Genomic DNA, 15027 nt, shown 5'->3' with positions numbered 1-15027 from the left:
CTATGCTGTGATCTTCTGTTGGCTTATCTACGTGCGGATTCTGTTTGTCTTGTCTATTAAGCCTCACCTTCAGCCCTGTCCAGCAGCCCCAACAACCTGAGTCCAACAGGCTGGTCACAACCCAAAACCCCTGTACCAGCACAAAGAGAACGGGCACCAGGATCTGGGACCCAGGAAAAAAACAAAATTGTGAGTATGGCCAATAATACCTCCTGCCCTTCAGGGTTCAGTAAAGATAAACTCTTGGAAATCAGAATGCACTTAACATATTTAGGGGTGGGAACCTAATAAAATATATTGAAGGAAAATGACTGCCAGTATCCCCTGGCGTGTTCACATTCTGTAGGTTGCCATTTGGCTCCAGCTCAAGAAACTGGCATCTCCTCAAGGACAGAATTGTAGCTGCAGTGACAGTGTCCATCTTTAAAGGACAGATGGGGGTGGGATGACCATTCCTTTGATAGTCCTGCTCCCAGCAGGCTGTTGGCATTCTGTGGGTTGTGAATGATCTCCACTTGTTTCAGAGGCCTCGTGGACAGAGAGATTCAAGCTATTACTGGGAAATAGAAGCCAGTGAGGTGATGCTGTCCACTCGGATTGGGTCAGGCTCCTTTGGCACTGTGTACAAGGGCAAGTGGCACGGTGAGTTTGGGACCAATCTCCAGCTTCAGGGATCTAGTGGTCAGGTTTCAGCAGAGAGGGCTAGTGCCTTCCTGGTTCACAGTGGCCTTCTCTATGGGGATTTGATCATACCTGTCAATCAAATCAATTCTGAAATGTCACAGCATTCTAACCTTCCTTTATTTAGTGTGTATAATAAAGTTCTAATGATGCTGAGAAACCAGTGACCAAATATTAGCCCTGTAGTCAGGTAGGTGTCATTGCTGCTATTTCTTCTAACTAAGCCAGTTCAGCTCTGGGACATGCTTCTTCACTGAGCAGGTGTTTGCTGCTTTGGTGGAGGACACCCTAGACACCAGCAGCTGAAGGGACCTTAAAACAGGTACAAAGAGCAAGAGCTGCCAGCGTGCTCCTGCATGTTTACATTCTGTAAGTTGCCACAGCCATGCAGGAATCTCCCTTCCTCAGCCACTAGGGCACACGTGGCTTAGGGTCTGTGTGCTTGCTGGACAGGTGACTTCAGCACTGCACCTTCTCTACTCAGGTAAGCTGCATCTTATCCAGCAGCCTGTGTAGTCAGAGACTGCAGCTTCATTTCCCGGCTGCCCAAACCCTAATAATCACACAAAAACTATTATTAATTACAATACTGTTTGGCTGATGGCTCCGGCGTATTTTTAGCTAGCTCTTGTATCTTAAATTACCCCATTTTTATTAATCTGTGCATCACCATGAGGTTGTGGCCCATCGCTAAGGTTCTGGTCTGTTGTCCTTCAGGCAACTACATGGTGTCTGACTCTGCCTTCTTTTTCTTTATCTTTCTGTTCTGATTTCCTGGCTGGCTTTACTCTGCTAAGCCATTGGTCCAAAAAGCTTTATTCCTCAACCAATAAAAGCAACACATACACAGAAGGACTTTCCACATCAAGCCTGTCTTTGGTGCTGGGCAATGCCAGTTACCAGGTCAGCTAGAGATGATAAAGCTGTAACTCACAAGAAGTCAGACTGGAGCCTCATGGGAACCAGTCTAGAACAGACTGCCTCAAGACCACATTCCTCAGGTTGAGGATCTACCCATTACCAGGGTGCTCTCAGCTGACTCAGACTTTGATTGTTGGTGCCTTGGTTACCTTGACTTTTTTTTTTGAGACAAGATCTTGGTATATGTGGCTTAGGCTGGCCACCTACCTCAGTTTTCAAAGTGAACAGACTTATAAATATTAGACCTGGGTGGTGGTGATGGCACATGCCTTTAATCCCAGCTCAAAGGAGGCAGAGGCAGGCAGATCACAATGAGTTTGAGGCCAGCCTGGTCTACAGGAGCTAGTTCCAAGGAAACCCTATATCGAAAAGTCAAAAAAAAACAAAAAAAACAAACAAAAAACCAAAACCATAAAGTTGAGGTCCTAACTAGGAGGTGGTGGTACACTCCTTTAATCCCAGCATTTAGGAGGAAGAGGCAGGTGAATTTCTGTGTTCAAGGCTAGTCTGGTCTACAGAGTGAGTTCTAGGATAGCTGGGACTACACAGAAATGCTGCCTCTAAAGTCCTTAAAGGGTTTCAAGAAATTTTATTATTCTTGCTAATATATCTAATATATAAAACATATTTGAATGTGATTTCCAACTATCCCTGGAAGTATGTTGTCTCCTGGGTGTTTCTGAAATTGTATGGAGGTTGCCTGGATTGCTGCCTTGGTGGTTGTCAGTATTCAAGTGAGACACTAGTATGGACCCACCCAGCTCCCTGCCCTTCCTGGCTCCAGCATATTTTTCTTCCTCTTCTTTTTTTAAAAATTTGGCCCTGGACATGAGACTAACTTACTGACCTCTACTCTACTTCCTCTGAGAATGAGTTTTAACAGGTGTGTATGCAGGCTGCGACACAGCAAGGGTTCAGTACTCCCATTGCTCCTTGTGGTAAAGGACCCTCTCTGAGCTCGCTCAAGGGCCTGCTTCCTTGTCAGTTTGTACTTGGTGTGCCACTCATAGCCCTGGCATTGATTTCATCCTCATAAACTTAAGGTTGTAGAGTTATCCTATATGGCTCCCAGCATCATGTGGATAGAAGCTCCTTGAAGGCCTTTGTGGCCCAGTGTGAGATGAATAGCCATGATTAGCTGGGAGATTTGTTCTACCTGCAGACACACATGTTCCTTGAAAAGTGCTTCCCGATATTCCTTAGAATTAAGGACTTTTTTTTTTTTTTTTGAAAGAGCTTGCCATCAAAGCATGAGGATCCAATTTCAATCCCCAGCACTTAGATAAGAATTCAGCTGTGGTTATATTGTTGTGTCATCTGAGTGAGGTAGAAAGGGGCTCACTAGGGGCTGACCCTAGTCTAGTCCTGGGTCCTAGTGTGTGTCAAAATAAGCTAAATCCTAATGTATTTGAAAAATATAGTCTATTTACTAAGTGTAACTAACTACAAATTAATTTGCAGGAGATGTTGCAGTAAAGATCCTAAAGGTGGTTGACCCAACCCCAGAGCAGCTCCAGGCCTTCAGGAACGAGGTGGCTGTCTTGCGGTGAGCCCACCCCTAGAAGCAGCAGGGTTGGGTAGGGCCGGGTTGTGCAGGTCATTCTGAGGGATGCTCCTTTGAGGAGGAGGGAACTCTATTTCCTTCTAGCATTATGTGCTGAAAGCCAGAAAAGCCCTATGCATAGACACACCTCATCTCTGTAATCAATACTCAACAGTCCAGCTGTGTGGGGTTTGGCTTGTAGTAGGGGAATTGTTTTTCCAGGCATCTTTTTATAGCTAGTCTGCTTTGCTCTGGAGCCCAAGCCCTAGCTAGCCCTAGTTACTGGATCACTCTTAGGTTTGTAGGGATGAGCTGGACGGGGTGGATTCCACAGATGAGGGTCCTGTGCAGAGAGCATCCTCTGTAGGCAAGGCCAGCATGGAGGTGAATGAAGGCTGGGCTTCAGCTGACTGCAGGCAGTGCTCTCATAGGTGTGCTTCCCTGCTTCTCCTTCCCCCAGCAAAACACGGCATGTTAATATCCTGCTGTTCATGGGGTACATGACAAAGGACAACCTGGCCATTGTGACCCAGTGGTGTGAAGGCAGCAGTCTCTACAAACATCTGCATGTCCAGGAGACCAAATTCCAGATGTTCCAGCTAATTGACATTGCCCGACAGACAGCTCAGGGAATGGAGTAAGTAGACAGTTTGCTGAGTCCTTGTGGGAGCTGACCTGAGTGGCACCTGGGTGGGCTCTTCGACACTGGATGATGCACGGGAACTCTAAAGCTCCCATTCCTCATCAGCCAGGCCTAGCCACTGTTTGTAGGAACCTTGGGCCCAGGCAACAGGAACACCCTCTGTTCACCAGTACTTTTGTCAATTAAAAAATTGTGTATATTTGTGTGGGTCTGTGTCTAGATGTGTGCACGCGTGCCAGTACTCAGGAGCTGGAGTCATTCATGAGCTGCCTGATGTGGGTGCTGGGAATTGAAACTGAAACTGGGTCTTCTGCGAGAGCCCTGTATCACTCATTCATAGTGCAGCCATCCTATTAAATTCTCACCACACAGCAAAACACCCAGTTTATAATAGACATCTACAGCTCCTGACAGTCAGCCTTCACACTGCTGGGCTGTCTTTGGATGAAATGTGTGATAAAAATTATGGCATTTTCCCTATTTTTTTGTTTGCAAACCCTATCCAAGTTGCAGTATGCAGGGCGAACTGCTACCCAGTTAGCTGATGGGCAGTGAGGCTTTTGAGTGAAACTGTCAGTGCATTTACACTGTCTGTACCCTTTCTATAGGTGACAGGCTTGGGCTGGGAAGACAGGCTCCTGGGTGCCTAATAGTTAACTGATTGATTTTTCTCCTTCACAGCTATTTGCATGCCAAGAACATCATCCACAGAGACATGAAATCCAACAGTATCCTTTGGTATCAAGTTCTCAGCTTAGGGACCCAAAGGATCCCTTTTCTCACATATGGTTCACAGTGCTTGGGGAGAGCTTCTTAAAGGAAAACACATGGGCCTACTGCAGCCTCCAGTGACTGTATCCACAAGACTTCCTTAAAGTCTTTTTTTCCCCAGCAGTGATCTGGAAACAATTCCTTTTAGAGTGGAGATAAAAAACTTAAACTCAGTGAATTATACAAAATCTTCTTGAGATACTGCTGTACATACAGACGAGAAAGTAACTACAAGCCAGATTTTCAAGATTTTGGATTTATTTCCCACCCTCTGATGCACTGCTAGGATGTCCAAAGTGGTTGCTGCCTCTTGCTCAGCCATTCATACAGTAGATCAATGTGGTATTTGGTGGAAGACACAGATATGAAGATCCTTTCAAACTAAGTTATGACACAGGGCAGGAGAGCTAAAACATCCTTGTGGTAAAACTGTAAAGGTATATTATTGGTCTTGCCAACTGAAAGCAAATTGTTTCTGGTGGTTCTTGGACAGGTACCAAGAAAATGCTAGATCAATAGCTGCACATCATGTTAACTGAAATAAAGACACCACACCTTGTACAGTAACTCTATAAAATTACAGGGATGTGACTTTGTTTTTTTGGCCATTTTCCCTGGCAAAGGCCAACTCTGAAAGCTTTTATGTAGTCTTTCCAACCATAACAGCCCTCACTACAGTCAGGGAACCATTGTAAGAACTCTGGCAACTGGGATAGTAGATCTGCTCTCATTATACATTCTGGGACTGGAACTTCTGTGACTACTTTAGTAAAAAAACTCCATTAATCTCCTGACCTCCGCAAAAGGGCCATGTTTCTTGTGGGTCCCCTGGAATCGGTGTCAATTCAGATTGCTTCCTTTTCTCCACTGTTCAAGATCTGAAATTGCTACATGTTGTCCTGGAATGTACAGGAGTCAGCCTAGAGTCCACTGTTAGAAACCGTATTCCTTGTTCCTCATACCAACTGTGCACCTTTTATGCTGTGAGACGGTACATGGTGTGGCAGTGTTAAGCTCAGCTGTGCTGAATGTCTGTGCTGGATTAGTGGCCATGACCACTTTGTTACACTTTCCTGAAGTAAGATTTTTGTTTTTTTTTTAGCAGCTAGGCAATGCTCTAAGATATTAGCACAGATGTAAGGTTTGAACTCCTATGGACCAGCAGGTCACAAAGTTAGATCAAAATTACCATTACCCAGATGTGAGCTGATGGAAGTCACAGGTAGACCAGTTCCAGCAGGGTTTTTTTTTTTTTTTTTGTTTTGTTTTGTTTTGTTTTGGAGACAGGGTTTCTCTGTGGTTTTGGAGCCTGTCCTGGAACTAGCTCTTGTAGACCAGGCTGGTCTCGAACTCACAGAGATCCGCCTGCCTCTGCCTCCCGAGTGCTGGGATTAAAGGCGTGCGCCACCACTGCCTGGCTTCCAGCAGGTATTTTAAAGGAAACATTTGGTGCTGAGTGCGAGTGCCACATGTAGGTGAACAGTCTGGGGTCCTGCCTTCTGGAAGATAACTAATTTCAGAATTTGATTTAGTAGCGAGGTGAAGGAGGTAGAATGAATGCTAAACTGTCAGTCTCCTTAACAAGCATTGAGATATATTTCTCCATGAAGGCCTCACGGTGAAAATTGGAGATTTTGGTTTGGCAACAGTGAAGTCACGCTGGAGTGGTTCTCAACAGGTTGAACAGCCCACTGGCTCTGTACTGTGGATGGTGAGGAAGCTGGCCCTTCCTGAGTACGATGCATGTGCTGGCCCAGAGCTGGGTGCATACCAGTCTTGGGAATTTGGTTGATCCCTGGTATCAGCTTAAGACAACAGAGGCCAGAGCCCGGGGGTTTAATCTTTGGGGAAGAGCTACCCTGAGCTAAGGCCTGGACTCCCTCTGACTAGTTGGCTCCTGAATGTCTCTGGAGCCCATCACTCAGGTACTAACATACTTTGTCCTCATAGGCTCCAGAGGTAATCCGAATGCAGGATAACAACCCGTTCAGTTTCCAGTCTGACGTCTACTCCTATGGCATTGTGCTGTATGAGCTCATGACCGGGGAGCTTCCCTACTCGCACATCAACAACCGAGATCAGGTGATCTGCACAGGGTCTGGCAAAGCAGGGAGGGGCTGTGAGTTTCAGTGATCAAACGAGTTTGCTCAACTGTTTCCTTCTTTAGATCATTTTCATGGTGGGCCGTGGATATGCTTCCCCAGATCTTAGCAGGCTCTACAAGAACTGCCCCAAGGCAATGAAGAGGTTGGTGGCGGACTGTGTGAAGAAAGTAAAAGAAGAGAGACCTCTGTTTCCCCAGGTTAGCTCAGTAGTTCAAATATGATTGTATTCTGAGCATGCAGATGTGGTGGGGAGTGGACCTTCTGTGTTCCACAAGCTCTTAAGAGCTTGTGTGCTTTGGACACTTGACTGAAAAGGTATGGCTGGGGAGATACCAAGTCCATCTAACCCGAGCATACTGGGGCCTTGTTTCAGATCCTGTCTTCCATTGAGCTGCTTCAGCACTCTCTGCCGAAAATAAACAGGAGCGCCTCTGAGCCCTCTCTGCATCGGGCGGCCCACACGGAGGACATCAATGCTTGCACGCTGACCACATCGCCGAGGCTACCGGTCTTCTAGCTGATGTAGCTGTCCTTAGGCCACCAGGGGAAGAAGAGTCAGCAGGCACCACCACTTTGTTTCCTTGGGGGCAGAATGCATGTTTTCAGAGAAGCTGCTGCTAAGGACCTAGACTACTCACAGGGCCTTAACTTCATGTTGCCTTCTTTTCTACCCCTCCTGCCCTGGGAAAGGAAGCTGTCCACCATGCTAGCCTGCTCTGATCCAGAGGTATACAAGTCAGCTGAGTATTTTTAGGGCAAGAAAATGGCCTTGGAGAGAAGTCAAAGTGGCTCGCACTCTGGCTGCTGCAGGGACGTGCAGTCGGGAACTTGGCTTGCTGAGCCCATCTGCTGCAGGGCACAGACAGTGGTGCAGTGCCAGTGCCAGTTTTGCACATGGAGTCTTGGCCACCTGGGGGAGCCTGCTTTGGTACTACAGAACTTCACTTTGTGAATTGTGTCTAAGGTGTTCTGTGTGGACGGCTTTCCAAGAGCGGTGCTCCACCTTCGGGTAGCCTCCCACACGCTGAATCTGTCTTCCAGGAGCTGCCCCTATGGGGTGGGCTGCAGCCCAGCCTATCTCTAGTCACATCCTTGTCTGTAAGAAAGCCGGGAATACAGGTTTTCTTAATGATTTGGGGTCTTAATTTTGTTTTTATTGCGCCTGACAAGATACAGTTATCTGATGGTTCCTCAATTATGTTATTTTAATAAAATAAATTAAATTTAGGTTTAATGGCTACTGACTCCTTCAAAAGTAATACTGATTTCACAGCATGGACACCTACTTGTTTCTTGTTTGAGGGTCTGTGCTGTGTGAGCCTTCTCTGCATTTACATGAACAGCCAAGCAAAAAGCACACAGGTTTAAGGAGCATACCCACACTATAAGGAGTGAGCACATTTATAAAATATTTGATATCTACAGGGCTTTTTACAAAAATAAATTCAGGCTTAGAACAAACTTGCTCTGAATTACAGTGTTATACACAGTACTACATTTACAGGCTGTTTTGGCCTCATGTCCCCTCAGATACAAGTGACTACTGGGTCAGGACCACAAAAACAGTGTCAAGCCTACTTTACAGGAGAGAATGGGCAGTCTGAGTGTGACACCTCTGTCTTATGCTCACTGCAAGGGGAAGATGGTGATGGGGTCTCCAGACCTTTACAGACAGAAGCCACCCTTTAACTGTCAACTGCACATCCCCGCTGACTTGGGGCTCTGGAGGGAACCAATCAAGCCTGACCATCCTCAGAGAAGTAGCCATCTACGCTACAGTGCAGCACCAACACGACCATGGTGACCATGTGCTCTCCAGAGCTGCATAAATAAATCCAAAGGCTCACAGCAGGCTACATTAGAGATGAGATGGTCACTACAGAGGAGCCCTCCACAGGGCTGGCGACACCTTGATAAAGAGAAACTGATCTGCTCCTTTATGAGCAGCTCCAAGTTTACTGTTACTTAAGGAAGAAAGTCACAAAAGAAAAGATGGCGGTTGGGTTTCATTTAAAAGCAATTAAAACAGCTGGACCACGTAGCTGGTCCCCGAGAAAGGGGCTGGAGGTACAACAACTAAGAGCTCAACTCTAAACGTAGTGATTCCATGGACTTGGTTATCTTATGTCCTTCCCTTCACCAGGGCTGTGAAAGTGGAGCATGAAGAGACCAAGGGGATTCGCTACCACTCACATCCAGGTACGCCACCTTGTCAGTGACAGGCTTCCGCAACCTGCCTTGGAAAGCTGTGACCGCAGAGCCCAAAATGAAGGTGTCAGCACCGAGTCTAGGTCTCTGATGGCTCTACTCCAGAAAGGTGCATGAAGAGGTCTCCAAGCTCCGTCACGTCGACATCCTCTGTGCTGGGGACCTGCTGGGTTTCTCGGTTTTCTATAAAATCCCAAAGCCGCACTGAGTTGAAGAACTGCAAAAACAGCCAAAAAGCACACCTGGGTCAGTGGAGATGACAGCAAACTGAGTGCCAGCTTGCTTTGCTTTTGTTGACCCCACTGCTCTGCTACCAAAGCTATTAGGAGGGGTCTGGGCAGTAACTAGAATTATCCCAAATCTTCCCTAACCAGCTTACCCTCACAGTGCCTTCAGAACTCAGCTGCTTCCGAGGTTTCTCTGGCTCTGCCAGCCGCCCATCAGGGTAAGCATGGCGGTAAAGGCACTTGCTTCCAAAGGGACAGGTCCCCTTGCCTTGTTCAAAGTATTTGCATGCCTTTTTCCTGAAAAGCACACACACAAAATAAATGAATGAACGATGAAAGAATCAGAGGCTGGTGGAAAACTGAAGTTCAGCTACAGTCTTACTGCAGCCCCACCTGTGACACTGGAGAAACCTAGGCTAGTAGAAGTGAAGTGGGATTCTGATTTCCAAGCTGGACAATGCTGCTGGGATGCACTACATGGAGGCTGTAGTGCTCAGAAGCAAGGGCAGCCCTTCTCCCAGTCCCAGCAGCTCCAGTGACTCTGCACCTGGGCCAAGTGAGGCTTAGTTACTCCAGGTGCAGAGGTCTGAAGCTGATTTGCGTGCTCTGCTCAAGTCTCCCAAGTGAATTTAGTTCTTTCCTCCTGGTCAGGAATCCTGTCACAGCAAGAGGCAGCCTAGTAAAGCATGTCTTAGATGCTAAAGCTACAGGTACCTTCTACTTTTAGAACCTATCCTAACTCTTCCTTGTCCCTTTGGCCACCTCCACTGTTCTGGGATTTTTTTTTTTTTTTTTTTATAGCTTGGATATTAAGGTCTCTCAGGGTCCTTCAGTAGCTTCAGAACTGCCTTCTCAGTGGGCATGGTGGCCTACATCTGTAATCCCAAATCTCAGGAAACAGAAGCAGGAAGGTCGCCACGAGTTTTGAGGCCAGCCTAGTCTATAAAAAGCTCTAGCCAGTCAGGGCCCATATCAAAACAAACCCCTTGGATGGTGTGGCACACACCTTTAATCCCAGCACTCGGGAGGCAAAGGCATGAGGATCTCTATGAGTTTGGATCTCTGCGTTTGATGCCAGCCTGGTCTACAGAACTAGTTCCAGGACAGCCAGGGATACACAGAAACCCTGTCCAAAAAAAAAAAAAAAAAAAAAAAAAAAAAAAAACCAACCAGCCAAACAAAAACCAAAAAAGAAACAAAACCAACCCACAAATGAAAACCCTGCAGTCCCTAGGCTCCACTCTCACATGGCTTTCCCTTTTCTCCTCCAGCCCTATCTATCTGCCTACAAAAGTCAACAGCTCCACCTTGGTTACCTCACTTGGTGTTCTCTGCTCTCACATCCATCTAAGCTATTGACAAAACTCTCAAACCCACTGGCCCTCTAATTTTCACTGTCCCATTACCAGAGACAGTCGTGTCTTCCTTGACATCCCCCCTTTCCCACTAGTAAGTCTCCAGCCTAGCCCACAAGGACAGGGTATTCAGGACCACATGGCTTTCTTCTTGCACCCAAGGTGGCCCCAAGTGCTTCCTCTGTTCTGGCATAAGGCACTAATGAAGAAATCTGCCACCACACTGGCTTATCACACTTTGATGAGAGATGATCTCACTCATCTCTGTTCCCTGGTGGCACTTGGCAGAAGTTCATGTTCTGGAGACTGCTCAAGAACATCCACCAAAGGGACACACTGCCACAGCCAGGCAAGGTCAACAGTACTGGAAGGCCTTCTAAACAGCAAAGCAACTTTCTAAGCCCAGCCAGCTCTGTCCTGCTCCATCTGCCCTCTTGTGGATGGACAATCATATGACACAGGGGAAAATGGTAAAGTGGGTAAATATTAGGTACAGTGATATTTCATTTGTATTTTAATAAATAAAGCTTGCCTGAAGGTCAGCAAGTAAAACAGCCACCCTGGTCAGCCTTACAGACCAGGCAGTGGTGACACACACCCTTAATCCCAGTAGCCACACTAGTCTGCCACAGAAACCAGGCGGTAGTGGTGCACACCTTTAATCCCAGCACTAAAGAGGAATATAAGACGGGAGGAGACAGCTCTCAGAGCTGTCTCATTCTGAGATTCCTGGAGGCAGGATCACCATTTCTGAGGTAGAGGTGAGAGCCACTGACTGGCTGCTTTGCTTTTCTGGTCTTCAGGTTGAATCCCAATATCTGTCTCTGGGTTTTTATTAATCGTGCTACAATGAAGTTATAGTAATTATATAAATACAAAAACTTGCAAAACAAATAACAGGTAAAAAGCAAGAAAAAAATTGATTTTTGGCTAGTTATGATGGTGTATGAGTTCTAGGCCAGCCAAGGCTACACAGTGAGAGTGGGTCTCAATAAAAACAACAGAAGAAAAAAGGAGCAGATGGGAACGGGGTCGATGGGTAAGGGGAGGGGTGTGAGGGAAGGAGGGGAAACTGGTAGGTATGAAGAATAAACAAAAAAAAAATGTTATTTAAGTAAAAAAAAAACCTTTAAAAGTGAGCTTTAAATGGCAAATCTGATGTTGCCATATGGGCTTTGTAATAATGTAAACAGAACATTTTATAAGGCAATAGGAATATTCTCACAGAATATTCCTTCTTTTAAAAAGAAGCCAGGCATGGTTGTACATGCCTGTAATCCTATCACTAGGGCAGCTGAGGCTGAAGACTGAGGTCAGACCAGGCAACAAAATGTGCTGCCATGACAAGTACATGGGGGTCACTTCTCATCTGCACTTCAATTAAGGCGGGGGCGCCTTTGCTTTATTCACTTGACTGCTCAGTGTTTTCCTTTCCTAGAGTGTGAGCTGTGTGGGGCTGGCACTGTCAGCTTGAGGGATGTGTCCCCTGCAATGGACAAGGCCTGTGAGATGGCAGATCCTCAACAGGTACTTGTTCAATGCTTGGACAATCAGAGGAGTCAAATTAACCTCAGCACCAGGGCTCATCGTAGAACTTGTCTGCTTCCTCAAGGCTTTGCTCAGCTCTGCAGCTCAGAGCCCAGCAAAGTGCCTGACAGGAGTAAGAAGCTCTGATATCCATCCACCAGGTCCACACTCTTGGGAAACCTGAAGATGACAGAAGCTCAAACCACACCCAGCCATGGAGGTACCAGAATCCCCAATGAAATCAAGGCACTTACCCCATTCCCTGTTTGAAAGCTTCAATCAATTCATTCTTTTTATTCTGATCTTCTACCCAGTACACACTTGGAATTACAAACTCTGATATCACACGGCACTCTGGACAAGACCTGAGGAACAAACAAATCAAGTTTGTAAGGGAGAAAATAAATCATGAATCCTTTGCACATCCGAAACCCCTTGCTCAAATGTATGGCCAGAGACATAAGCACCATTATCTAAGAGCAGTTTGTGCTGATGAAAACATTCGACTTAATAAGAAACAGAGATTTGAGGCTGGGCGGTGGTAGCGCACGCCTTTAATCCCAGCACTCAGGAGGCAGAGGCAGGGGGATCTCTGAGTTCGAGGCCAGCCTGGTCTATAATAGCTGGTTCCAGGACAGGCTCCAAAAGCCACAGAGAAACCCTGTTTCAAAAAACAAACAAACAAGCAAACAAAAAAAAAAAAAAAAAAAAGAAAGAAAAAAAAGAAACAGATTGGCGTATTCATCTGGGATAGCCAATAAGCACACAACAATACTCATTATCCTCAGTGTACTGAAGACGAGATGACAGTGAGATACACTTTACTCTTGTAAGTGTTGGAGAGGATGTAAAGAAACTGAAATCTCTATCAGCAGCTAAGAGTAGGAAATGGCTTCAGTTAAAGGCCAAGCTACCGTAAAGCTCCTGGGATCTACATGAGTGCTCACTAGCTAGTGAACAGGTTACCAGCTGTTCTCAGAGAATTCACCCACACAGCATACTCATCAGGGGTGGCCCTGGGAACATTTGCTAAGGCAAAGGCCATGTAAATGACAGGCAGAGTAAGGGATTTATAGAGAAAGAACCTAGGCTGGAGGCTGCCTGACAGAAGACAACAGGAACGGGCAGGTGGCAGTCCCGGTTGGGGATGATGAAGTTTCTAAAACTAGGCTTCATGTCATCAGCAACTGAAAAGCACTGGGCACAGCAGGACTGTACTCTCAGTGAAGTACTGGGCACGGCAGGACTGTATTCTCAGTGAAGCTGCTGCACACATGCACGTTCCCCAACAACATGCACCAGGTATTAGAGAGTGGAGGGAGCCATATCCCAAGGGAGAGTCAACCCTGTTATTAAGGTAAAAAGCCCCAAAGCACAAAAATGTTACAAAGCAACTAGCCTAAAGCAAACACGACTGTCCTGAGTCCACCAGGTCCACAAGACAGAACCCAGCCGGCAACAACTGACAGTTTTGCAAATTCCAACATGGAGAGACAGGTGAGGCTATCACTTAAGACAGGCAGATGGGCTCAAGAAGGTTGATGTGCGCAAGCTCACAGCTGGGGCCTGGCCTCTAGAGGGCAGCAGTCCCCATGCCCACAGAGAAACCCAGCTGCACTCACTTTATGATTGGGTTTTCGAACTGCTTTGCACATCTCCACTGGCGGATGCAGGACAGGCAGTAGGTGTGGCTGCAGCTGGAGAGAATGCCAAACCTCCTCTCAGAAGCAGATGCCTTCTCCAAGATCACCTCCATACAGATGCTGCACACTTTGTCCTGGCTTGCCTGGAAGGCAAAAGCCTTTTCCATCTCGAGTTCAAATGTCGACATGCACATCTGAGATGACAGGGAGGAACCAGGAGTTGCTCAGTTACATAGTCACAGGACCGTGTAAAAACAGTACCCATAGTCCCTGAATTCAGGACACAAAGATCTGACCACAAAGTGGACCTCAAGCCACCTTGTCCTTGTCCCAAGTTCCCTAGTAGGATATGATCACTACCAGCTTACAGCCATGGAGTTCTACAACACTTAGATCACTGTGGGAATTACAGCATTCATGAGCACTGGGTCACAGGTCTCCTGGCTCTTCTGGATGTCATGCCTATTCTATGTCACACCAATCCAGTAAATGTTAAGTAACTGTGACCCAGCTGAGTGAGTTCAAGTGAACGACGGCAGATGAGAAGACCCAGACCCCTGCTTTGAGTGAGTGCACACAGCAGTGCCCTCTGCACATGAACAAAGAACAGAACCAATCTGAGTTCCGCAGCTTGCTAGCCCACTGCCCCATGGAGGCTGGACTGCCAGGAATGCTGTCTGCTGGCATGTGCATTAGCAGCCCTCCTGGGACATAGGCCTCCTCTGTCAAGAGAGGTCATGACCATTTTATCCCACTGGGTAATTACCACATCCTTACAAGAGGTGACCTGGACTCTAACACTGTAACCCTGGAATGAGCACAGCCTAATGTGAGACAGCCTCTAGATAGCAGCGACATTCACAACCTTTCAACATTTGGCTCCAAGAGTCCATGAGAAAAGGGACTAAAGAGATGGCACAGCAGTTAAGAGCTCTTGTTGCTCTTCCAAAGGACTTGCATTTGGGTTCCTACTCTCATTGGGCAGGTTCAACAACTGCCTCTAACTCCAGTTCAAGATTCTACACCTCTCTCACCCTATAGGCACTCACACGCTTGTGCATACACACACAGACACTCAGGCACACAGACACACACAATTAAAAGAAAAGTCCAGGATAAAGGTTTTTCAAAGTTTCCAAAATATTGGCTGGCTGGAGCCCCACCATAGAGATGTGTAAACCTAGGGAGGGAGGGTGAGAGACTGGGTGCTGCGTGGTACAGAGGGAGGGAAAGCACAGGCACACGCACTCCTGAGTGGGGACTGCTTTCTATACTTTGCATTTCTTTTACTCTGAGTTTTCTCAAAGAATGTACTCAATGTTCTGTGAAATGAACACATTGAAGCTTCTTTTTAAAAAATTATTTTTCAGTCGGGTGGTGGTGGCACACGCCTTTAATCCCAG

The 15027-nt window shown here is 46.6% G+C and overlaps 2 protein-coding genes across 5 annotated transcripts in view; one reads left to right on the top strand and one right to left on the bottom strand.

Moving 5' to 3' along the window:
* Raf1 (Raf-1 proto-oncogene, serine/threonine kinase) overlaps positions 1-7898 on the top strand; it is a 58934-nt gene extending 51036 nt beyond the window's left edge. For all 4 annotated transcript variants that reach the window (XM_026788053.1, XM_005365043.3, XM_026788055.1 and 1 more), the window contains 9 exons: positions 62-189; positions 525-642; positions 3064-3148; positions 3606-3782; positions 4470-4516; positions 6152-6270; positions 6510-6641; positions 6727-6861; positions 7038-7898. In XM_026788053.1, coding sequence (XP_026643854.1) covers positions 62-189; positions 525-642; positions 3064-3148; positions 3606-3782; positions 4470-4516; positions 6152-6270; positions 6510-6641; positions 6727-6861; positions 7038-7181 — 1085 coding nt within the window. In that variant the 3' untranslated portion in view covers positions 7182-7898. The remainder of the gene's footprint in view (positions 1-61; positions 190-524; positions 643-3063; positions 3149-3605; positions 3783-4469; positions 4517-6151; positions 6271-6509; positions 6642-6726; positions 6862-7037) is intronic.
* A 126-nt stretch (positions 7899-8024) lies between these two features.
* Positions 8025-15027, bottom strand: part of Mkrn2 (makorin ring finger protein 2) — a 27672-nt gene continuing 20669 nt past the window's right edge. Inside the window, exons 5-8 of the mRNA XM_005365042.2 lie at positions 13604-13818; positions 12236-12346; positions 9252-9396; positions 8025-9089 (exon numbers count right to left, since the gene is read on the bottom strand). Coding sequence (XP_005365099.1) covers positions 8952-9089; positions 9252-9396; positions 12236-12346; positions 13604-13818 — 609 coding nt within the window. The 3' untranslated portion in view covers positions 8025-8951. The remainder of the gene's footprint in view (positions 9090-9251; positions 9397-12235; positions 12347-13603; positions 13819-15027) is intronic.

The sequence above is a fragment of the Microtus ochrogaster genome, unplaced genomic scaffold (genome assembly GCF_000317375.1).
Source record: "Microtus ochrogaster isolate Prairie Vole_2 unplaced genomic scaffold, MicOch1.0 UNK1, whole genome shotgun sequence".
NCBI classification, from domain to species: Eukaryota; Metazoa; Chordata; class Mammalia; order Rodentia; family Cricetidae; genus Microtus; species Microtus ochrogaster.
Note: the sequence above shows the minus strand (reverse complement) of the source record. Positions and strands in the feature narration are given on the sequence as shown.